Raw genomic sequence first — 25,740 nt, 5'->3', positions numbered from 1 at the left:
TCAGACTGCAACTTTAGATAGGGAGAGACGTGGCTGGATTCTGGATACATCTGAAGGTAGTTGGAGCTGCCAGATCTGCTGATGGATTGAGAACAAGATGTGAGAGAAAGGGAGGAGGTAAGGTTTGGGCTTAACCAACTGAAAGAGCAACGTTGCCATACGGAGAAGGGGGAAAAGGAGTTTGCCTTTGGGTGTGTTCGATGCAACATACCTGCTGGACATGTAAGTGGAGAAGACAGTTGTCTGTCCATGTCCGGAGCTCAGGGCCGAAGTTCCGGCTGGAGACCCAAAGTCTGCAGTCATCAGGATATAGAGAGTAATCGAAGAAATCACTTGCAGTGAATGTAGGGACGAGACCAAGGTGAAGTTCTGGGCCTTTAGAGGCAAGGCGAGGAGGCCAGGGCAGAAGGGACTGAGAAGGTATCACCAGTACGCCGAGAGGAGGAGCAGGACAGAGTGGGGTCCTGCAGCCACGCTGAGGAGGTGCGCCAGGGAAGAGAGACGAGCTAACCGGTGGGCGGGGCCAGAGCGGGATGTCAACGTGCAGTGCTCAGTACCACGCACATCTGCACCGCACATCGGTGCCCGAGGCGACACCTCCTGGCCCCGCCTCCCCCAGTGAAAGAAGCCGTCTTTTTCCACAGGTGCCCTGTACAAACACTGGCAAGATCCCCGGAGGCCCGTTGTGTCTTCCACTCCGTCCTGGTCCTCTCAGAGGCTGGACTCGCAACTGCAGGTCTCAATGCTAGCTTTTCAGGCCCTCGAGAATCATCTTTCAAGAGCTGTGAAGGCACACAGTCCCCCTACAAGTCAGAGAAGAGGTGTGGTCTCTTCCTGTGTTATTCATGCAGGTGAGCAAAGCAGCCCAGTCTCCCAGAACTCGGCAGGGAAATTCTTTCAGTTCTAAGTTCTATGTTTCTCTTTCTCTCCATCTCTCTTTCTCATTCATCCTCTCTCTCTCTCTCTCTCTCTCTCTCTCTCTCTCTCTCTCGCAAGGTTTATCTCAGTATCAGGAATGCACAAAAGAACATGGAGACCTCCATTCTGAGCAGATCCCCCCATAATTCATCCTGTAGTTTGCTTGACCTGCCTCCTGTCCTCCAGCCCATCAAACAATGATCCTGAAATCTCTGTGCTGGGAGGGGTGGGGAGAGGGGGTTATATTTCCAGTGTCCCCAGGGAGTCTCCTTCGCCTACTTTTATTTTATTTTACTTTTAAAATTTTTTTCTTTATTGATTATTTAGAGAGCGATAGGAAGGGAGAGGGAGAGGGAGACAGAAACATCTATGAGAGAGAACATCCTCCTGCGTGCCCCCACTGGGAAATTGGGCCTACAACCTGGGCATGTGCCCTGACTGCAAATTGAACTGGTGACCTGTTGGTACAGGGGTCGAAGCTCAACCACTGAGCCACACTGGCCTGGCCTCCTCAGCCTACTTTTATAGTGGAAGCACAGAACAGGACCACAGGGAGGGGTGCTGCCAGTTTTAGCCTTCACTAGCATCAGCCCCCCCAAATGCCAAAGAATATGTGAGGAGCTCAGTGGCCCCTAACAGCAATATCTAAGCCCCAGCTGAAATGTTCTATTAACAAAACCTGCAGAATACTTTTTATCTTTTCAAGTAAGGTCAAAACTTCCCTCCCTCCTCTCCCCAACACTATAGCAAGAAAGAATATTAAAAACAGAATAAAAATATCTCATGAAGAATTAATTTGAGATATTCTTAGACAAGGACAAGTTACTTCATAAGACACAAAAATGACTAAATTCCAAATCAAAGAAATTTGAAAGCAAAATTAATGTTTTACAGCAACTAGCATTTTGTCTGCAGCATCAGCAAAACAACTGTGCACCTGTCACTAATTTCTTATGAATTCAAAGTCCACTGCATTTCTGGGAAAGATGGTTAGTGTTTGGCAAGTTTTTGTGTGTAAGGATCCAAAAATATAACTGCAAAGTTAATCAAAGGGCTGAGAGTAGGCACAAGAACCAAAAGCATGTTGACTATTTAAAACACCAGAGTATCAGAGAGCTCCTGTCCCAATTCTTATTCTATGTATGAAAATAAGTGAGTCACTAAAATAACAAATGATGACTTTTGCATACATGTGGAGTTTATTACATGCACTCTAAAAATTCAACTCGTATGATTTAAATATAAAGTAGTGATTTTGCAGAAATGGTCTATTTGGTCCTCCAGTTGTCCACGAATTTATTTTTTTCTGATATGGACTGAAATTTGCTTGTCTTCCTCATCAGAGGAGCCAGCGCTGCGCATGGTTTTTCTGTCACCACCATAAACAGGTGGTGCTTAGGATCTGAAGTATGTTAATGAAAAGATATAGATCAATATGAAATCACTAACATCTCAATTTTTAAAAACCAAATCCAGCATTCTCTTAGGATCTGTGGTGCAGATTCTGTGGAGCTGACATGCAGTCTGTTCAGCACTATGACAACATCGCTGGCAGTGCAGGGCACCGGGTCCACTCAGTAACCCATGATATGATGCCTGAATTATCCACAGCTTCCGTTAAGAGTGTGCAGAAGTGGTCTGTCTTGAATTTGTTCAAAATAAGTGGCTTAATTCTTAATTTAAAAATAAGTCCTCCAGTAGGCCCATAAGTCACCAAAATACCATACCAAAAGTCATACATTTAAACACTTTTATTAAAATAAAAAGTTGCACATACACATAAAATATTCTCTCAATACAAAACTGTAGAAACTACCAACAACTGACATCATTATAAATGAACCCTCAAATCAATGGGACCCAATCTTGAACACTAAGTAAAGGAGGAAGAATTATTTGGGAGACAACTTTATCATGGCATATCAGCATTTTCTACTGTCAAATTTTATTAAGCCTTTTGTATAAGGGTGTTGAAATCAATTTTGTCATCTTAAGAGTCTCATCCTGGAGGAATCCTTCCAGTCGGAGAGAGCAACATGGAAACGCACGTGAAGGATACAATCTGTAACATTCTGTGTTTATGTATTTTTACGGCTAGTCTTGTTTAAGATTGTTTTCGGGGTTTTCACACCCCTGCAAATTAAGTACGGTGAGACAGAAAGGACTCCAAAGACACTTCCAGGACGTGCGACCCGGACGCCCTTGCATCCGCTGCGGTGTGGCCTGAGCCGCGAGCAGCACAGACCTTACTGGGTTCGCACTGAACTGCCATCGCCACCAACTCCAGCGGAGAGGATCGCTGCGCGGCTCCCGAACAAACTTGTATCTTTTTCATCCACCCTCCTCATTCTCCCCGTACCTACTATCAAACCCTCCCTGCCTTAGCTCTGGGGATTCCTCTATACCCAAAGAAAGGAGCTGCCTTTTCTCACCCGAGAAAGTGATTCCAACCTCTTCCTGACAAACGGTCTCCAAAGGGCGCTCACTCCGGGCACTCGCGCGCGCGCCCACTGCGGGGCTTCCTTCCCACTCCCGACTCCACGCTCTCCAAGGAAAGCCTAAGCCCCCCGCCCCCTTCGACTCTAGGTGACCTCACAAGCGTGTTGCTCGTCTGAGCTGGAGGCTCAGGCACCCCTCTGGGCCCTGGCGTCTCCCTAGGCCCTGTCCCCGGTGTGGCTCTCTGCCTGGCCCCTTGAACTCACCAGGAGAAGGTTGTGCGCCACCAGGTACCCGAGCCGAGCGCCGCCCCGGACGCTGGGGGCCAGGCGCCCGGTGGCGTAGCCGTGCCAGGCCACCACATAGGGGTTGTCGATGGTGATCCAGTACTTGACCTGGCCGCCAAAGTGGCGGAAGCAGAGCTCGGCAAAGTCCCTGAAGTGGTCGGCCAAGGTGCGGTTGGCCCAGCCGCCATAGGTGTCTTGCAGGTGCTGGGGCAGGTCCCAGTGGTACAGGGTGACCACGGGCTGCACTCGCAGCTCCCGCAGCCGCTCCAGCAGGCGTCGGTAGTAGCGCAGCCCTTCGCGGTTGGGGGCGCCCGCGGTGCCATTGGGGAGCACTCGCGCCCATGAGATGGAGAAGCGGTAGTGGGTGACCCCGAGCTCACGCAGCCCCTCCGTGTCGCGGAAGACGTTGTTGTAGCTGTTGCTGGCCACGTCCCCGGTGGCAGGGGCGCCCGACGGCAGACCGGCTACCGGGAGGGCGCCTGGGAGCGTTGGGGGTTGGTGGGTGAACGTGTCCCAGATGGACGTGCCCTTGCCGTGCTGCTGCCAGCCGCCCTCCGTCTGGTAGGCGGCGGTGCCCACGGCCCAGAAGAAGCCGTCGGGGAAGGTGTCGTGGAGGAGGCCGGCGGCCTCGGGGACCGGAGGGCGCGCGAAGCGGGCCCAGGTCTGCGCGCCGTCCCCAGGCTCGGCGCGCAGGCGGCGGCCGCCCAGGGCCAGCAGCAGCAGCAGCAGCGACAGCGGCGGAGACCGCGGGCGGCGCGGCGGGGCGCGGGCTGGCATGCTGCGCGGGATCCGGGCACTGGGGCCCGAGCCGCCCCTTTATGCCCGCGCCCCGCCGCGCCGCCCGCCCCGCGCCGGCGCGCCCACCCCCGCTCCCCGGCGCCCGGCTGGCAATAATTACCTGTGAGCCCGCGCCTGCCCCGCCCTGCGATGCGGGGGACCAGCGCGCAAAGGCGAAGGGGTGCCTGGGGAGGGGCGCGACAGCCGGCAAGGGGCGGCAAGCGCAGCTCCCGGACGTCGGAGGACAGGCACCTGTTCCTTGCTGCGCCCGGGAGCCGCGGAGGACATCTGGCCGACACAAGTTCTCCGCGCCGCCTTCTCTTGCCCATCCGCGCGCGCTCCTGGGAGAAGCCGCAGAGCCGGGGTCGGTCCTGGAGGGAAGGCGGCCAAACAACTTACCCCGAGTCTGGCGTGAGGCCTTTGCCAGCCTCTGGTCCGCTGGTCCGGAGGCACCTGCGTTCTCTCGTCCCTGGGAGGCCGGGAAAGCTTTGGATTGACGTGTCTACAGCAGATTAGGAATTGGCTAAAGTCATATTGGGATGGCAAAGTGGGGAGACTTAGGTCGGAACTACGGGTGTTGTAAGACAAGGAATGGAGGCAGACTGGCCTTAAAGCCACCCACTTGCGCAGGGCCTAGGGCCGTCCTCCGGCCTCAGTCTAGGACGCCTTGGAGGAAGACACAGGAGATGCGTGGTGGTCTTGGGGCTCCCTCTTTACTGTTATCTTTTAACCATTTCAAACCAGTACTTGTTCTTTAATTGATCCTGCAGAATTACTTGGTGAGCTTCAAATGACAGTTGTTAATTGTTGTTCTTCAAAAAAAAAAAAAGCAAAAAGAAAGAAAGAAAACTCAAAACACCAAGATTTCTGTGTTAAGTAACTATCATTCACCTTTATTATCCTTTGCATCTGGTTTATGAGTCATTGCAGGTGTTAGCTTGCCGCTCTGGCTTAGCAGGGAACTTGCCTACGTAAAGTTTTGCACTAAGTTTGCTGGAGCCAGAGGTCTCTGCGTCCCACAAATGTCTCCTGAGCTGTGAAGGGAGAGAGGAGGAGGGATTTAGCCCAAGCACCCACTTCCTCTGCAACAAAATAGGGTCATGACGTCTTTCCATTGCATCTGGACAGTTGTGGAGACACAATGTCCATTTGAGTATGTGTGTATATGAAGCCTGGTCCCCTCTTTGTGATCCGGACCAGGACAAGCTTCAGGATCCTCCTCTATCAAACAGAGATAGTTGTGCGGGCGCCACCTCACAGGCTCGTGAGGCGCAGATGAAAAATGTGCAGAGAGGACTCAGACCTGGGAGGGCAGACCAATGCAGGGTCTTGCTGATGATGCATTTGCCTCCCTGCCCGAGCCTTGTCCCTCAGGCCCCCACACCCGAACTGTGTGCAATGATGAGGGTCCTCACGGAGGATCATCCCTGTACTTTCGTACAAATTTAAGATCAATAAAGTTTTAAATATTACAGATGAAGGTACTTTTATTCATTCTCTTAAAATGTAAGCACAAGAAATTTATTCCAATATTTTATTAAATATTCCCAACTACAGCTAGCATATATTTTCATAATTAGTAGGATCAAGCCATCAGACTGGAACAAGACTTATTGTTATTGTTACATGTGGCATTTCTATTTGTCAATGAATATAAAATAAAAAACAGTGACACTTCAGCAATTTAAAAAATTACACACCCAGCTGCACAGTCACACTTTCTTCTCGCTAAATTAAAAAGCTTCTGTGTCTGCATGCAGGATCACATTCCCTTTCTAGAGCTGAACATTGGCGTGTTTGCTGCATTGTAGCTTGTAAAGTTTCTTTTAGAAATGCTTCACGGTCTCACGGAAAATAGCTTAGGCTAAGTGTTCACTTATTGATGTATGGTCTCTTTGCTCAGGGCAAATTGTATCTATTGCTACTTTTATTAAACCAACATTTTAAAAATTTAAGTTTTTTGTTTGTTTGTTTGTTTTTGTGTGTGTGTGTGTGTTTTGTTTTTTTTTTAGAATAGTGATTTAAAAGAAGGACCAAGTTGACTAAATTCTTCACATTTAAAGTTCATGTCTCTGGGGGGGGGGGAGGCATAAAGCAAAAAAGCACATGTACCCCTAAGTTAGACACCCGCGGTTTCAGCATTTGCGAAGGTGTTCCCAGGTGACAGTTAATTTAACCCAATGATAAGAGTACATGATAATTAAACTTTCTTGCCAGAACTCAATGTTTATCAAGGTTACATTGATGGTTATTATGCCCTGGATCCCTGAAGGGTGACTAACTACTACTGCTTCTTGTTTGTTCCGTTTGACTTTGGTTCTTACTTTTCACCTTTGAATATCTAAAGTGTGGCTTTCACTCAGCACTTTGTTCTTCCACAATAAGAGTTTCAGTACTTGTTGTGCTTTGAATATGAAGATGAAGGTATTGATGCGTTAAAGGAAAGGAAATTTTTTAATCTACTTATTGGCTTTGCCATGGTGATGACTTTCAACAACCTAAAGGTGGTCATCAAGATGACACATTTCTTCATCAGCCCCTCTGACTAGTTCTTCTCCTGTGTTTTCCTGGGACCCTGGAGCCCTCCCTGGCCAAGGCACTAGAAGGGGGCTCACTGACCCACATGGGCCCAATCACATCCCCAACCTCATGCCTCACAGCCACAATGAGCCTCACCGGGGAGTTCCTGACATCACCACCAACACCCAGCAGCAACCAGGGGCAAGGCCACCATGAGGCTTAAGACTTCAAAACATAGACAATAAGCTCTTCCCTTAAAGACAACACTGGCTAGCGAGCCAGGATAAAGAAAGTGACAATGAATGAGCTTTTTAGTTTATTATGTTGAGCATTAACAAATGACACACTTGAGAGCTGTTGTAGGAATTCTGGGGAAGGAGAAATTATCTCGTTTTGAGCAGCTGGAGAAGTTTCACAGGCTGTGATAATATCTGGGGTTTAAAGAGTACACCTTGCAAGGAGACCTGGAGGCAAAGATAATAGAGAAGCAAAACATGGAAGAAAAAATTGTTTGCAGCATATTTGTGGTAAAAATAAATACATAAATCTATTTGTGCCAGGAAATGGTGAACTGAAAGGACAATTAGGAGTCACACCATAAAGAGCTTTAATATTAAGGTTTGATCACTATATTGCATCAGAGCCTCTACCTCCATTTACTCACTAAAGATACGTTTGCATTGTGCCCAGCACTGTTCCAGGAACCGAGAAGGCAGCAGTCAACCAAAAGGCCGAGCCCTGCCCTCCCCTTGCACCCCTCTCCCACTCTGCTCTGCTCCCGCCACACTGGCCTCCTGGGTGTCCTTGAACAAGCCAAGCTGGCTCCCAGCCTCAGGGCCTCTGCTGGCTGTTTGCTGCCTCTGGGATGTTCACAGGACTGCCCGCCTCTCCACACTTCTCCACAGCCGGGTCCTGGAGCAGAAGCCGCACCGCGAGAGCAGCGTTCTCCACCTCTCAGCTGCAGCAGTGCCCCAGTCTCTCGGTCACAGGGCCTGCTTTATCCTTCTCCCCTAGTTTCTGCATCTCAGGTTATCTTTGTTCACTGGTTTGCTTTCTTTATCCCCAACTAAAAATGTGAGGCCCATCAGCATAGACTTTTCTTTGTAGTATCTCCAAGACCTAGCACAGTGCTTGCACACTGTACGCGTTCCACACTTGTCTGTGGAATGAGTGAATGAATGAATGAGTGAATGAATGAATGGATAAGAAATTGCCAAAGCACATTGTTGAGGATGGTGAAGCCACATCCTGACTTCCAGAGGAGGCTGTGATTGATTAGTAATGTCTGCTCTGAGCACAAGAAAGAGAAGGGTCGAGCAGGGCCATGTTTGACAGCCTGCCTATGGACTGCAGGTGTGTCCCAGGCCCACCGACTCTACTAACCCTCAGGGAGGGCTGATGACACAACAAGAACTAGAGCACAAGCCCTGTTGCTGTGGAACGGTTTCAAGCCTCTTGCCCTGGTACACCTAGTAACACCTCTGACAAGCCCGAGAAAGATCGAAAAGGCAATGACATTAAGGTTTCAAGCTTCTCTGACGCAGCAAATTCCTCATTGCACAGACGTTCTCAGAGCCACCACACATCAGCACCCTCATGAAGGGCCAGAAGGCAACAAGGACCCATTCCCACCACGAGTGTCCTTGTTCTGCTTATTTGCCAGCAGAACAAAAATGAAAGTGATTAATGATCCAAGCACTGAACTGCAAGTCTGTGAGGCCTTCGTGGTGTACCCCAACCCAGGAGCCCCTGGAAGCTTTGAGTCGTGGGGTTACCAGGGCAAACAGCAAGATGCCTCAATTTACTTTAAGAAAGGAAAACAATCAGCAATGAAAACTGAGGCGAAGACACTGCAACCTGGACAATCACTTTGGAAGCAACTCCAGTAACCTGGACAGTAGTTCCACAGGCGTATGCCCGGCACGGTGAAAACTGCCAAGGAAAAGCACCAATAACAACAACAAAACTGATTAAACACGGGAGGTTAGTGAGAGGGAAAAGTAAGTGATGATTTAAATATTTTGAGCTTAGTTAAAAATACAAATAATAGCCCTGGCCTGTTTGGCTCAGCGGTTGGAGCGTCGGCCTGCGGTCCTGAGAGACCCGGGTTCGGTTCCCGCTAAGGGCACGTACCTCGGTTGCAGTTTGTCCCCGGCCCTGGCCGGTCGTGAGGGTGGCAGCCACTCGATGTGTTCCTTTCACATCGATGTTTCTCTCTCTCTCTCTCTCTGTTCCTCTCTCTCCCTCCCACTCTACCTGAGCAAAGAATGGAAAAATGTCCTCGGGTGAGGATAAAAAATATATATATACAAATAATAGCACCATAGATACACTTATGTGTAGGAGGTATAATTAATTTTTTATGAAAGATGAATTCAGTGCTAACTATGTTGAACTTGAAGTGTCCATCAAAGATAAAAGTGAGAATATTAAGCAAATAGTTGGAGATACATCTTTGAAGCTTGGAGGGCAGACTGGAGATTTGGACCAGAAATTTTGGAGCCAGCATAGTGGGTAAGAGGAAGGTGCTCAAAAGGAAACAAAGAGCCTTGATAACGTCTCTGTCTCTGGGGCAGGTTAGGTGGAAAGGAGACAGAATGGAAAACAGAACAACAGACAAACATGAAGAAGCCAAGGGGAGCACCAGGGTCCTGGGATAACGTGTCTTTCCCGCTGAGGAGATGAGCATTCCCAAAAGGAGTGATGATGAAACTTGATGAGCAAAGGAAACTGATCCAGAAGTTAGACCACTTGGTGACTTTGGAGACAGACCTGCACCATTGTGCTGAGGACCTAGGCCAGATGACAGAAGGCCTTAGTGAGAGTCCATGGGAGGAGAGAAAATACAGGCCACTTGTATTTTCTGAGAATGTGGCCAGTAGAAGGAATGAGATAGGATGTCCAGTTCAGGGATCAGCACAGCTCAGAGAAAATGTCCAAGCCGAGGCTCTGCACATATCTGTGCACAGAGGGGGAAGGAGTTTGGGGAAAGATGAAGGAAGACGGTACCAGGCAATTGCCGGCTTTTAGGCTCCACCTTATTAACATGGAGACAGCATGAAGGCCAGAAGAAACGTCACAGTGGCGGGAAAGGGAGCATGAGCCAGCGCATCGGGGTGGTGGACAGAAAACGTCTACAAAGGTGACCAAAGGGAGCTTCCGAAAGGCTTCAAGACCATGGCAAATGGGCTCCTGGGAAGCTTCAGCTCCGCTGTGCGCGCTGGGACTGAGGTAGACTGTGGAGCTACACAGGGCTCTGGACACTTCCCCTTGAAAGCTGGCTGTTCCTGTGTGGGCTCGTCTCCGGTGAGTGGCAGGGAGCCTGAGGGCTCGGACCCTGCACCTCCCTTCCCCCAGGCCCTCCTAAGGAGCACCGCTGCCCCCGCAGCCTGGAGCTGCTCTGCACCCCAACCACGCGCGGCCCTACGAGGCTCTGTCTGAAGCAGGGAGCTGACGTCAAGGACTCGGCTTGGAGCTGTTGGAGACAAGGTGTCCCTACTCCCTTTTCCTGCGAAGCTGTCCCCAAGAGAGCGAGGGGAGTGAGAGCCATGCCTGTTTACAGTGAAACAGAGCTTGGAGAGGGCAAGGGAATGGAGACAAGGACTGGCGAGTGAGGGCGCTGCGGGTGAGATGCACGAGGCACAGGATGCTTTGCCCGGCATCAGTCCACAAAGGTTCGGGACCTGCGACACCGCGGAGGAGAGAGGCTGCTGCAGCCCGGGAACAGAAGCAGTGAAGTCCCCGTTTCCTGCCCGTAGCACTGCGCTTACCCTGGACTGCTCACCCTCCCGCTCCACAGGAAAATTATTCTCTGAAGAAATGGATCCAAAGAGGCTACAGCTTTGGGGACTGCCTCCCTGGTGAGGCGTGGGACTAAAAACTAGGAGAGTAAGTCATATTCTGCAAAGCAAGCCTCAGGCCCCAACCCCTCCCGGGCCAGCTGCAGGACCCGCAGGCACCCCACTGTCGCGAGCCCTGCCCAGCGCATAAACCTTCCAGGCCGCTTTCAGTGGCTCGTCCTTAAGGATGAAGGAGCAGCCAAGGAGCACCGCATGATAAAGGGAAGCCCCTCGTGAAAGGGCACAAGGGCTGTCATTAACATTTCCAAGTAAGAGAGAGTATTGCATCTATGAGACGAGAACAGGATAAGAATAAAAATAGGAACAATAGAAAGCCAAAAAGAACTCTTGGAAATTAAAATTGCGGTCACAAAAATAAAATATAAAATTGGTAAAATTATTGGAAAACGAGAAAATCTGTTAGGAACTAATACCAAAAAGTGAAGTATTAGAAAACAAGAGAGAAAGGTTACTGAAAATTGAGAAGATCAAACATCCAACTTATAGGAGTTCAAGAAAGTAAATGAAGAAAACTGGATCTAAGTAGCACAATTATAATAAAAGACCCAAAGTAAGGCACATCATTATGGAATTTTGGAATTCCAAACATAAAGATAAAATCTTAATGCTTCCAGAGGAAAAAATATATATAAAGCAAGAACCAAAATAGCACTGGGCTTCTTAAAAGTAGCATTGAAAGTTAGAGATTGGTGGAGCCATGCCTTCAATATTCTTGGGGAAAATGATTTTCAACCTTGAATTCTGTATTCCACCAAGCTAATAATTCAGTGTACTAGCATGATGCACAATTCCAGATGTTAAAGATCTTTTAAAGGGTGCTTTTCTTGCACGTTTTTTGTGAAGCTGCAGAAATATGTGCTCCACTAAAATGAGGAAGTGAAGAAACAAAAAAAGAGGAAACACAGGTTGCATGAAACCGAGATTAAAAGGCACAACAAATGTGAGCGGAAGTCACAGGACTGCGGGGAGGGAGCCTCAGAGGCAGCCGCGGGCCGCCGGGCTTCCAGAGGGGAGTCTTCAGGGAACAAACAACCACACAAAAGAAACAGGTAGATGCCTCATTAAATCTGTGGAAAGAGAATTTATAGGACTTTAGGACTGAAGAAAATAACTTAGCTAAAGATGTGAGGTAAAGGATTTCAGGCTTCTGGTCCAACATGTTAAGAGCCGGGAAGTCATAATTTTCATCCTCACAAGAAAAAAAAAATGAACAAACTGAAAATCAACTTTTCTTAGACGCATCAAAGAAGGGAGGTTGCAGGGCAAACGGCTGCCCCCGGAACTGGAAAGACAGGCGATACATAGAATCACAGCTTGCCAGGTGCAGAAGCCCGCACAGGAGAAGACTTTTAAACTGTGATTGACAGATGCTGGAGCTTTAGTGTGGACGAGCTTGAGAGTTAAAAACTCTGAGGAGCCAGCCTAGGGGACTCACACTTTTGTGAATTTTACCTCCAGGAGCCCCACAAGATTTTCCCTGTGAATAGAGGAGAAATCCCCTCATGCTCCTGGCAGAAGAGAAAAAGTAAGCCTTCTGAAACATGCCTGGAGCTCTCTTCTTTTTAACAAGCTCTCTGTTCCCACAAAACCGCTGTACCAGAGCCTGACCCACTGGGTCTTCACCAAAGCGTCACTAACCTGAAGCACAGGAAATACCCAAGCCCACACGCTGCAGCCCTTGGCATGGAGCAGGGGAAATACAACTCGGGTTCACTAACCGACTTCATCACAGGGCTAGGGAACGTCTCCCTTCCCCTACCTTTCCACCACATCAAGAGGGCTGCTGTACAATAACAGGAAATTATAGCTGAAAGAACTACACGCCTCAGACTCTATTTAAGAAGACGTCTCTAGGGAAATCCAAAGATAATGGGACAGACAAAATACAAGCACACTGGAGGAAATTTTAGCCTCTGATAGCACAGATACAACAAACAGTAAACACGTCCCAGCCCCTAGACACATAAACGGAATCTCACAATAAAGGCCCATCTTCCTCAGTTCCTCTGAGCGACACATCATGTCCGGCTTTCAACCACAATGACAAAAACATGCTAAGAGGAAAAACAAACAAACAAACCCAAAAACAGTCTGGAGAGATTAATCAAACATCAGAACCAAAAAGAAAAAAAATATATTAGGTAAATCACTTCTCCAGGATAAAAAACAAGCAAACATTGTAAGATTAAACAAATGTTCTTATAGGGCACGACTTGCCTCAGCCATGAGTGAAATGTACATATTTATACTTCCTATGATTGTAAGAGGGAGTTATGATTATAACTACATCGGGAAATTATGCAAATAATTCAAGAGAAAGAGGTACAAGCATATTATTTTTTAAATTTTATTTTACTGTTGAGAGTAGTACAGATGTCTCCCATTTTCTCCAATCTGCCCCCTCCCACCCATCTCCCGCCTCATCCCAAGCCTTTTGGAAGACTGTATGATTCTGGGAATTCTTCCATTTCACCCCGGTTTTCTATTTTGTTGGCATATAGTTGCTCATAGTATTTTCTTACAATTCTTTGTATTTCTGTGGTGTCATTTGTTATATCGCCTCTTTCATTTCTGATTTTATTTATTTGGGTCCTCTCTCTTTGTTTCCTCGTGAGTCTGGCTAACGGTTCATCAGTCTTGTTTATCTTTTCAGAACACCAGCTCTTGGTTTTATTTATCTGTTGTATTATTCTTTTAACCTTTATGTCATTCATTTCCCCTCTGGTCTTTATTATTGCCTTCTTTCTACTTCCTCTGCACTTTTCTTGCTGTTCTCTTTCTAAGTCTTTTAGTTACAGTGTTAGTAGTTTGTTAGAGCTGTTTCTTTTCCTTGAGGTGGCCTGTAGTGCTGTGAACTTCCCTCTCAGGACTGCTTTCTCCGTGTCCCATAGATTTTGGGTTGCTGTGTGTTCATTTTCGTTCGGTTTCAGGAAGTGTTTTATTTCTTCCTTTATCTCATTGATAACTCACTCATTGTTTAATAACATGCTATTTAGCTCCCATGTGTTTGAATGTTTTTGAGTGTTTTCATAGTGGTTGATTTCTAGTTTCATGCCATTGTGATCTGAGAAGATGCTTGATATGATTTCAATCGTCTTGACTTTGTAGAGACTCGTTTTGTGTTTTAACATGTGGTCTATCTTTGAGAATGTTCCGTGCGCTCTTGAGAAGAATGTATATTCTTCTGCTTTGGGATAAAATGCTCTGTGAATGTCAATTAAATCCATTAGATCTAGTGTGTCATTAAAGTTCTCTGTTTCCTTGTTAATTTTTTTCTGGGTGACCTATCCAATGATGACAGTGGGGGGTTAAAGTCCCTTATTATGACTATATTACTGTCAATCACACCCTTAAAGCCCCTCAAGAATTATTTTTACATATTTAGGTGCATATATGTTTACAAGGATTATAGCCTCTTCTTGGATCAAGCCTTTTAATATTATGTAGTGACCTTCTGTGTCTCTTGTTATAGTATTTGTTTTGAAGTGTATTTTTTCAGAAATAAGTATTGCTACCCCTACTTTTCTTCCTTTTCATTTGCACAGAATATTTTTTTTCATCCCTTCACCTTCAGCCTGTGTGAACTTTCGTTCTGAGGTGGGTCTCTTGTAAACAACATATATCGGTTTTCATTCAGCTAACCTGTGACCTTTGATTGGAGCATTTAATGCATTTACATTTAAGGTTATTATTGATATGTACTAATTTAGTGCCATTTCCTGTGCCTATGTTGCTTTCTCTCTGTATTTCTTCGTCTTCTTAAAGCAGACCTTTTAGCATTTCTTGCAACACTGGTATGGTGGTACTGGATTCCTTAGTCTTCTTTTGTCTGAGAAGCTTTTTATTTCACCTTCAGTTTTAAATGATCGCCTTTCTTGATAGAGCAGTCTTTGTTGCAGGTTCTTTCTTTTCATTACTTTGTATACTTCATGTTAATCCCTTCTGGCCTGAAGTGTTTCTGTTGAGAAATCCGCTGACAGCTTTATGGGGATTCCCTTGTAGGTAACTAGCTGTCTCTCTCCTGCTGCCTTCAAGATTCTCTCTTTGTTTTTAGCCTTGGCCATTTTAATTATGATGTGTCTTGATGTGAGTCTCTTTGTGTTCATCTGTGCTTCCTGAACTTTTGTAATTATTTCTTTCACAAGTAGGATGTTTTCTGTCATTATTTCTTCAAACAGGTTCTCTAGCCCTTGTTCACTTTCTTCTCCTTTGGACCCATATGATGCAGATGGTGTTAAGTTTCATATCGCCCCATAGTTCCCTTAAACTATCCCTGTTCTTTTTAATTCTTTTTTATTGTTTTCTGTTTCGGTGTTTTCCAATCTTGTCTTCCAAAGCACTGATTCTATTCTCTGCTTCGTCAAGCCTACTTTTAATTTTTTCTAGTGTGTTATTGATAACAGACATGCTATTCTTCATTTCTGACTGACTTTTATTCATAGTTTCTGTCTCTTTTTCATGTTGATATTGTTCTCATTAAGTTCCTTATAGTTCTCACTACGTTGTTTGAGCATCCTTCTAACCATTATTTTAAACTCTGTCTGATAAATTGCTTGTTTCCATTTCATTTAGTTCTTTTTCTGGAGATTTTTATTTTATTTTATCTTAGCTTATTTTATTTTATTAGGGGTTTTTGTCTTTGTTGCCCCATTTTAGCTGTTTCTTTTTGTTTGTTTCTATGTGTTAGATAGAACTACTGTGACTCCCAGTCTTTGTGAGGTTGCCTTATGTAGTAAGTGTCCTGTGGAACACAGTGGTGAAGTCTCCTTGATCTCCTGAACTGAATGTCCCTTATGCAGATGATAGGGACCCTTCTGTTGCACCTGGGAGCTGATTTTTGTTGGCCCATTCACAGGTGGGATCAACTTTCATCCCATGGAAATGAGTTTAGCAGGATGGGGCCAGCAGGAGTTGGAAATGCAAATCCAATCAGCCCTTTGATTGGGTGACAAGGGCTCTTGGCCCTTGAGGAGAAGCTAGCGTCTTGCTTTCTAGGCTCAGCGGTGCCCACCAGGGGCCTTCAGGGGAGATTCCTAGGGGCTTACACTAGATGCCCCAGTTCTGAGTCGTGTCCCCTTTCACCTGTGGGGCTGCACCAGCAGGAATGTGCCAGCAGGGTTGGAGGCAGAGAACAAGGCTGCCCCTCAGCTTGGTGTGGTGCTGAGCCTGACCCTTGGGTGGGATAGGGGGCTGCTTGCCTCCTTCTGTCTCTGCAGTGCACTGTTAGAGGCCCTGGCGGAGTGGCTGAGGAAGTCAGGTCCATGTCCAAGCTCTGACTTGCACCCTCTTCCGCCAGCAGATATGAGTTTAGGAGGGTGGGGCCAACAGGCTGGGAATGCAAATCCAGTCTGCACTCAACGGGGAGGCAGCTCTCCTAGCTCCACGCCAGAACTCCTCCAAGGAAGCTCCAAGGGTGTCGCATCAGATTTCACAGTTCTGAGTTGTGACCTCTGTCCCTGTGAGGCTGCACCTGCGGGACAGTGCAGGTGGAGCTTGAAGGAATAGATCAAGGCTGCCGCTCTGCTGGGGGTGACGCTGGCTTTTGGGAGGGGAGAGAGCCTGTCACCCCTTCTATCCCTGCAACTCACTGCCAGAGGCCCTGATGGAGGCCTCCAACGAGGGTGACTCTAAACGTCTGTTCTGAATTGCGCTTCCTCCCCCGCATAGGGTGCCCACAGATTTAGGGACTACAAATCCGGGCAGCCCTTTGTGGGGGTGGTGTGGGTCCTTAGCCAGGTAGTTAGCCGCTTGCTTTCCAGCTAGCAACACCCGCCAGGGGGCCTGAAAAGGGGCTGCAAGTGCCTGGCGGCCGAGCCCCTAGCTCTGCACCTGCCGCTGCCTGAGGCCCCGAGCTGGCCTTCCCGGGGTGGCACAGGCCTAACCTGGGGAGAAGGGAAGGTCCCCTCCTGCTCCCAAACCACTCAGTGTGTGTCTGTGACTGTCTACAGTTTGTCCAGGAAAAAGGAGCACCTCAGGTCCCTTCTGGGTACAGCCAAAAGTCCTTTATGCCGGACTCGAACTTGGCAGGGTGGAGTCGCCAGTCTTTGGGGGACAGGTGCCCTAAGAATAGAAGTGCTGGACCCTGGGAGACGCATCTGAGGGTGGTGGGGGAGGTTGGCTCCGGACCGGGACCTCAGAAGCCTACCTTCCCAGTCTCCAGCACTATGCTACCAGATCTTCTCCCCATGACTTCTGAACGTCCGGAGACTCCATCCCTCCGCCAGAGACTGGGTGAGTGCCCAACAGTGAGTCCCTCTGTGGCAGCCCTTCCGGAGGTGACGGGGGATTCAAGCGGACTCTTTCCGCTTTCTGATGGACAAAGTCTGCTTCCTTTTGCTGCAGATGTTATGCAGGCTCTTCTTACAGGTCCTGATGTTCTGGGCTGGGTCCCAGCAGGGGATTGAGACCTCACTTTCTCACGGGGAGGCTTTGCAGCTGCAACATTTCTCTGGCTTCACAGCCGCTGCCCCTGGGCGCAGGGACCAGCCCTGTCCCGTGTCGCCACCCTTCTCACCGGTCTCTGTGGAGCTTCTTTGTTCGTCCCTGGTTATACGACTCGGTCCCGGTGCCCTCTGTGGCGGCTCAGGTTGAGGGCTCGACCCTTCAGCTGTAACTGCTTCAGCGCCAGGGGCGCGCTGCTTGTGCGCCGCGTCCTCCTCCTCCTCCTCCATCCTCCTCCGTCCTCCTCCGCGCACGATCATAAATGTGGGGGTAAAGTACCAGGCACAACTAAAATGGCCGAAAGGGAAGAAACCATGAGATTGAAGATTTTTAATAACATTTTCCAACATTATTTGACTTCATAAGTTGTATGAAAATTAAAGGAAGTGCCTGCCAATACAGTTAAGAATGGGTTAGCTCTTGAGGGAGAAAGGCGGGTGGTGCCGCAGAGCCATGCGAAGGCAGATGGAGGTGTGAACACATGTATTTGAGGCGAGAGACTGACGGGTCAGGGGAATGACATGGACCTTAAAACTGATGGTTTATGTCTCCCAGTAGAACAGGAGATGAGGCCAATGCTGAGCGTGGACAAGCTGGGTGAATATGGAAAAAGTAGAAGGACCACTACAGCGAATCTCCTGAGTGACCAACAAAAGGTGACTGAAACATCACTGAACAGCAGATTGACGCTCCACAGCATGGTTTTTTAAAGGGACTATCTACATGTAAACTACAGTTATCTCATGTATTTGACCCCGTATTTCAGGTTGCCCATGAGCCTGTGTTTAAAATATACAGTTGTGTGGCCTATTTCTCACTGAGATAAGAAAACAGTTACATATTTTAAAAAATTAAATAACGGCTGAATACTTAATGCCAATAAGGAATTGGAGAGATTTTTAGAAAATATTTTTAGAGAAAGAGGAAGGGTAGGGAGAGAGAAATATTGATGAGAGAGTGAAACATCCATTGGCTGCCTCCTGCACACTCCTTACCAGGGATGGAGCCCGCATCCCGGGCATGTGCCCTGACCAGGGATTGAACTAGAAACCTGTTGGTGCACAGAACAGTGCCCAACCAACTGAGCCACACAGGCTACTTCCGTGCAATACAAAACCAAGCTTGCTGTTTCTTTAAATGTGGTCAGTCTTCTGTTGATTAGAACCGAGGTCAGCAGTTCAGAGCGTGGATGGCCCATCCATCCGACCCACGCACAGATTGCCACCCTGCTCCTGGCCACAAACTTGAAATTGGTCTCCTGAGTCACCCGGGGAATTGTTTGAAGCAGAAAGTGAAATAAATACTCGGAATATATGGGCCACATAGAAAAATAATACAAAATGCATCCCTCTCCAAGTGTGACTCATAAAATGTAGGTGTAGGGTCTGAGTCCTCTACCAAGTGACAGCAGAGGTGCCCACAAAACCTCAGCCCAACAATATTGATTTTATACCCGCATTTTTTTTTGTCATCTCTCTTTAAACAGAGAGACTGATGGGGGTTTTCTGTTTTGTTTTTCAGCAAAAGCTGACATTTGGATCTTCATAGCCTGCTTTCGTCAGCGATTCTGATTCTGGCTTAGCTCTCCCTCCGCTTGCTTGCTGGCCCCGCCTCCTGGTCCTTGGCCGCTGTGTCTCCCCACACCCTTCTCCGAAAGTTCAGCCACTCCGGGTTTTCAACGGTGAGCGGATTCTTACCTTTGAGTCTCCTCATCACGACCTCATCCCAGCCCCTCATCCCACACCTTCGGCGGCGGTCACACTGCCACTGGGACAGGCCAGGCACCAGCCTCAAAGTTAATGTGCTTCCGCCGACAAAGCACAGACACAGTCACGGAATTAACACGAGAACCAATCAGACGTAGTGGAGCAATATTCAGCAGCATTTGTGACAGGACAGTGCAAATTGTGCAAAAATAGTTAAGAAAATTGTGAACGGAAGAATAAGGGAGGAATTTACATTAATACAATCAAAGCAATATATTACTGGCATAGGAATAGTAAAAAAAAAACAAAAACAGTAGAACGTACTAGAATGTACAAAGCAGCTCTGGATGGATAGATGATAGATAATAAATAGATGATAGATAGATAGATAGATAGATAGATAGATAGATAGATAGATAGATAGATAGATGACAAATGATAGATGATAGATAGATAGATAGATAGATAGATAGATAGATAGATGATAGATGACAGATAGATAGATAGATGATAGATAAATGATAGATAGATGACAGATGATAGATAGATAGATGATAGATAAATGATAGATAGATGATAGATAGATAGATAGATAGATAGAGATAGATAATTTAACATAAGCTAAAATGTGAGGGGAGTAAGTATTTTTAAGACTAAGAAAAATGGCTATTGATTTGGAGAAAATTGTTAGATTATAAATGTGTATCACATTAACAAAATATTCTTAATGGATTAAATAGCAAACTGAACAATGTATAAAAATACTTGAAAAGACGGTGGGATTTTCCGTGATCTTGCGAAGACATCCTTTCCCTCCGCGGAGCAGCGGGGGTGATCCACTCGGTGCCAGCGTCGTCCGCCATAGGACAAGGGAAGCCACAAAGGGAAACAAAAGTCCAATGGACAAGCAAACAGGAACTACCCAACAGAGCAAACAAAAAAAATTTAAGAGAGAGACATCGTTTTTCATCTAAAATGGGGGGAAATTAACATTTAGTGTTCAAGGACAGGAAGATGTACACTTATGTACTACTGATGAAAATTAAATCCTGTAGCTTTGAAGGAGGGTAATTTGTCATTATCTATAAGAAACACACACGCCCGCGCCTGAGGGTGCAGAAACCACCGCAGGGACAGTCCCAGCAACAGCAGGGACCGCGTGTGAAGACAGATGCCACGCAGGCCCAGCGCCGCCAGTGACAGGGAACAGCGCATCCCCAACGCCCATCGGCAGAGGAGAGTTACGTAAATTATTTTTTTTAAATCTGAGGCATAAAATTGGAGGAGGAAATACTTTCCCTTTAATTTTTCCTTGATAAATGCTTTCTCTGCATCCTTACCCCCGAGGGGAAAGGAAAGTCACGGCTAAAGAGCACGCGTGGACGGGCTCCGCTCCGTGGAGCAGCTGCCCCATCAACAGGGACGCTGCCTGACCGGAAGCAGCCCCTGCTCCCCCCCTCTCCAGACTGTTCTTTCCAGGTCCACTCGTCTCCCCGGAGCGGATGGTAACACGAAGGGGGACCCCAAGCACGGACCGTACTCTGAGGAAGGGAACGCCAGGAGGAAGGGCGGGGTGGAGCGGTGGGTGCAGGCTCAGAGGAGCCTGAAGGCCGTGGACGGAAGGACAGGAGGACAGGCCACCAGGTGTCTGAGTTCCTAGCAGGCTGGATGCTCCTGTGACACCAGCACCCAGCACGTGGCGCGCACAGGGGGGGGCCGGTCTCCTGCTCCTGGGAGCTCGGCCTGCACTGTGTTGTGAAAACCACCCCACTGTGTGAGTGATTTAATATCTTTCAGTGAACAAACCCCTCTTGTGCTTAAACCAGCCAGCCTGGGTTCCACTGTTTACAGCGACAGTGACCTATAGACCACTAAACATATCATTTTATCAGCCTGCTGCCCCGACCTATTCACAACCAGAATCTTGGACTTGGGAGGAAGCTTAAGTCAGACGATCTGAGCTGCCACCCACGCAGGCTTCTTACTCCTTTCGTGTCCCCTGCGAAACTGCCTGTGGCAGGGGAGTCTGCACCCGGTGGAGTCTGCGCCCCTGCTGGACACTTACGACAGACCGACTGTTATTCCTCCCATGGGACCTGCTTTGCTGTGCCTTCGCCCACGGATCTCGGTTCTGTCCCCAGGAGCCACACGGAGCCTCCGTGGTCGGAGGAAGCGCGTGGCGACCTCTCAGCCTGCTCGGCCTCCTGCGCCGCTTACCCACAGGATACTGACCTTCTCAAGGGCAGAGCTGGTGCCCCGCCTTGCAAAGTGCTCGGTGAACACTGGTGGAATGAGTAAACACGTGGACACAGCTCACATCTCCACTTAGGTGTGCTCCCTGTGAAACCCAGTCCTCCGATCCCGCTTCTCCAACTTCTGGTGGCTGCAGTACCCGTGCGGTGTGCTCTCCACGGTGGGGGGCAGGGAGACGCCTCCCTCACCTTGCAGGGTGGTATTAGAGGAGATTCATGACAAATGCTGAGAGGGCAACACTGTGGAACAGGCTTTAAGATATTGGAGATTTGAGCCCTGGCCAGTTTGGCTCAGCAGTTGAGCGTCGGTCTGCGGACCAGTGAGTCCCGGGTTTGGTTCCCACTAGGGGCACGTACCACAAAAAAAAAAAGGTATTGGAGATTTGAAAGGTTTGAAAAGCAGAAATAGGGAATGAAATAGGAGCTGTTATCAGCTCATATATACCCTTCCCTATTAGATTTAGAGTATTTTAAAATGTTATATTTGAACCAAAGGGAAAAAAGCATATGTGAATTATATATGTAAAGTGTAACACATACTAATCTAACGAATCCACAAACCTATCACCCCCCAAAGAACTGGAAGATTAGCGACGACTTCACTTTGCACCATGAGTTCCTCCTTGTCTGGTCAGTGTGTCTCCCAAAGGGATCAGCCAGGCCCCCGAAAGCGTTCCGGCCGAGCTCTGGATCACTCCCTAAATCTCCACTGTGGCGACCACAGATGTCTCTGTGCTAAATCCAACGGTTCATGCTCAGTACTCAATTTACTTCATCTTTAGCAGCGTTTAATGTAGCTGACGACTCTCTCCTTTTTGAAAAAAAAGGGGGAAAAAAAGTATTTGAAGCCAAAACCCTTGAAATCCTTCTCAATTTTCTCCCTCTAGTAGCCCTTATCCAATCCATCAGCAAACTCCGTTGACTCTATTTCCTCAAATTATTCCAAACCTGATGGTGGTCACCAGATCCACCACGTCACCCTCGCTCCCCTAATGTCATCTGTGCCCTGAATTGCCGCGGTCACCTTCACGCTACTCCTGTCCCTGCACCGGAGTCCTCAAGCCATAACCAGTGACCTGTTTGAAATGTTGAGTTAATCGTTTCCCGTTCAGGACCCCCAGTGGCTTCTCGTCTCACTCAGAAAATTCCGAATCTTTGATGTGACTGATCGGGTCCCATATGATCTAAACGCCATCAGTCTCTTAGACTTTATGTCCTACTGTTCCCTCGTGCTCCAAGGGCCTCCAAGCTTTTCCTTAAACCTCCTAGACACTCCTGACTCGGGGCATTTGCATTTGCTGATTCTTCTGCCCAGAATGTTCATCGGCAAATGTCCTCACAGACTGTTCACTTGCTACGCTCAAGTCTCTACGTAATTGTCATCTAAAAAACAGCCCTTGACCACACAATCTCAACCATCACCTCTCATCTCATCACTCTTGGTTTTCTTTAAAGCACTGATACCTGGTAATGCATTATATATTGTCTCTGGCTGTCTCAAAATCCCGGGCTACAGCTTCCATGCTCAGTGCTGATCCCTGACCCTCTCGGGTACCTGGCACCTAGCAGTCCCCTAAATATTTGTGGAAGGAAGGATGCAAGACACCAGAACAAATCTCTGTATCAGCATAATCAAAGATCCTTGGTCCACATTGAAAGTCTCCCCTCTTTCCGCAAGTGCACAGTCACTATTCGCAAGGTGCCAGTTTTTAAGGAAATACACGTCCCGTGAAGATATTGCCACTGGGTGATATGACGTTATTACATAAAAGAACGTCCTGATGGACTTGAGAAGACGGCGCACCGCAGGGTAAGAGCGCGGGACTGAACTGCTGCAGACGAACACGGCCTTCCTTCTGCACCTGTGCTGCCTCGTGAGCAGGCAGGGCAGAGGCTGCAGAGGAGTCTGAAGGTGCTGAGTGGACCACTGAGCATCAGCCTGGCTCGAGCCCGGGCGCCGTGTCCACGTGGGGCCAGCGGTTGGTGCGTGGGCGCTAGGCTCCTGGGTACCCTGAGGAGCTTCAGGACCCTCCGTGTCTACCTGAGTTGGTCTGCCCCAGGCCCACGGCAACCTGCTTAAATTTCTTCTCCAGAACCTCCTTAAAATGAGGACTTCCTCATGAATCTGATGTAGTTTTCTGAATGGGACCCTGGGTACTTCGGAGCATCGCGTGGAACGGACCCGCCCTGCTCCTGTGGCTTCAGCTGGTCTAGGTCGTACTGTCCTCGGTCTTAGTGTCAGCTACAGCCTTGCCTCGTCTTCTCTGAGACAAGGGGCTGAGACCTCTTCCGTGGGCTGGTCTCCCACCTCAGCTGCGTCGCCACAGAAAGCCCGGCCAGTGAGCCGGATCGGGCTTCTCCTGTCTCTTCATTTATGGACGCGGGCCAGGCTGGGCGATTCCCACGCTCACCCGGCGCGGCCGTCCCTTACGGGCTCCAGGGTGTCCTCGGAGGCCTAGAGAAGTTCACAAATGAGAAAAGAGCTTGTTATCGAATTGACGAAGCAAGATGCGACCCGAGCTGACACTTGGAAAACGCCAGCCAGAGTGTCCTAACCGAGCATGCACCAGGAGAGGAGAGAGTTAAGGGGTGGTGAGGCCAGGACAGGGTCCCTCAGCACCGGTCCCTGTCGAATAGTCCTGTTACAAAAGCCTTAGCAGACCAACTGGGGTGCATGTTGTGATCGCCCTGCAAAACCAGTTTCTCCTGTGGCCCCACTTTCATTAGTGTGACCTCTGTTCTCAGGGTCACCCAAGTGCAAAACACCCTCACAGTACTAAAGTACTTTACTAATGACACAAATTGGATTGACAATTAAATAATGAATTAAACCAAGGGAGAAGGGAAGAGGTCGTATTTCAAGGCACATGCACGTATAGGGCTATGTAATACAGCCACAACTGCACACCAGTTAGATCCGTGTCCTTACAAGAAAGACTAACAAGAACTCACTAACCTTCCCAAGAAAACGCATCAGTGCAGGAGGGCCGCCTCTGGAACATGAGGGTGCCTGCTCCTCCCTCTTTCCCTAGCTCCTGTGGTGCTCCCTCTTCATTCAGCCATCACATGCTACCACAAAGCACTGTGGGCACACAGGTGCAGGCAGCCTGCTCCATCTTATTTCCACAAACTTCATGGGGTGCTTAAAATGGATGTTTTCATGTGTGACGTACCCTGACCTCGGCCCAGGCCAAGCCCTCATCCTCAAGGGCTCGGGTGTGTGGGGGCGGGGTCATGGACGGGGGAGGAGAGAGACAGACACACCAGTACCAGATAGGCTGTGGGTGTCGGGTCGGAGAAAGGAGCAGTTTGTTGACATGACTGCAGATATTTTCCAGGAGTGACTATATCATGACTCACCACTGTCTGCTCCATTTATTAACACGTGCGTCCCTGTGAAATAGGCCGTGTTGCTATTACATATTATTTAGCTTCTATTCTATCTGTTTTTTATAAGTTAGAATGTTGGATTCCAAACTAGATTTAGGTTTCTGAAGACAAAGCCTGTTATTGCTGTGTTGCTTCCTGAGCTCTGGTGCCTGCAGAGCCGAGCGCAAGGCTTGTCCGTCGACAACAAGGCCGGGTCCTTTCACACAGACAGACACCCCGCTCTCTGCCCTTCCACTCTCGCCTCCCCATGTGCTGAAAACTGGGGATGCAAAGGATCTGTGCCTGGGAGCTTGCCGGCAGGGGTGGTTTCCCCTTTCTGCCTTTAAAAACATGTCAATGGCAGCCCTGGCCGGTGTGGCTCAGCGGTTAGAGCGTCGGCCTGCGGTCCGGAGAGACCCGGGTTCGGTTCCCGCTAAGGGCACGTACCTCGGTTGCAGTTTGTCCCCGGCCCTGGTTGGTCATGCGGGTGGCAGCCACTCGATGTGTCCCTTTCACGTCGATGTTTCTCTCTCTCTCTCCCTCTCTCTTCCTCCCACTCTGTGTGAACCAAAAATGGAAAAATGTCCTCGAGTGAGGATTAAAAAAAAACATTTCAATGGCACGGGAAGATTACACTGCTGAGGGGGAAAGAGCAGGATGCGAAATAGTACACCTACATACACACATAGTTAACAGATAACGTGCGTGTCTGACAGTCTCAGACGGCGCCCACCTCAGATACAACTGCCAGCGCACTGGTGCTCAGTGGCAGTGTCTGTTCTTGCTCCCGGCTGCCCTGGCAGAACCTCGACTCCACTTTAGAAGTCCCCCAGAAGGGACCTTACATGTGCTCCTGTCTGACCCTCAGCATGTTCACCCAGTCCTGCTTCCCAAGCGTGGCCACTGCTGGCGCAGTCACACAAAAAGGTAATAAGGCCCTGCCGGAAATGCCCACATCTGGCCGTGGTGGGCTCAGGCCCTCGAACCATCATGGGGGTGCCTGGAGACACAGCACTGAGGAGAAAGGCCCTCTCTCCAGCTCCAGCTCCAGCTCCAACGTGATGTTGTCCAGGTCCCAAAGACACTCTGTGTCTCTAAACTCAGAATTCCAACCCTGGCCGGATTGGCTCAGCATTTAGAGCATCAGCCCGTGGGTTGAAGGGTTGCAGGTTCA

The 25,740-nt window shown here is 48.5% G+C and overlaps 1 protein-coding gene across 1 annotated transcript in view; it reads right to left on the bottom strand.

The window, feature by feature from the left end:
- Positions 1-4,430, bottom strand: part of KL (klotho) — a 45,878-nt gene extending 41,448 nt beyond the window's left edge. Inside the window, exon 1 of the mRNA XM_036250230.1 lies at positions 3,621-4,430. Coding sequence (XP_036106123.1) covers positions 3,621-4,418 — 798 coding nt within the window. The 5' untranslated portion in view covers positions 4,419-4,430. The remainder of the gene's footprint in view (positions 1-3,620) is intronic.
- Positions 4,431-25,740: the final 21,310 nt, after the last annotated feature.

Source organism: Molossus molossus, unplaced genomic scaffold (assembly GCF_014108415.1).
Source record: "Molossus molossus isolate mMolMol1 unplaced genomic scaffold, mMolMol1.p scaffold_m16_p_9, whole genome shotgun sequence".
Classification (NCBI taxonomy): Eukaryota; Metazoa; Chordata; class Mammalia; order Chiroptera; family Molossidae; genus Molossus; species Molossus molossus.
The sequence above is the reverse complement of the archived record's forward strand: the minus strand, read 5'-3'. Positions and strand labels throughout refer to the sequence as shown.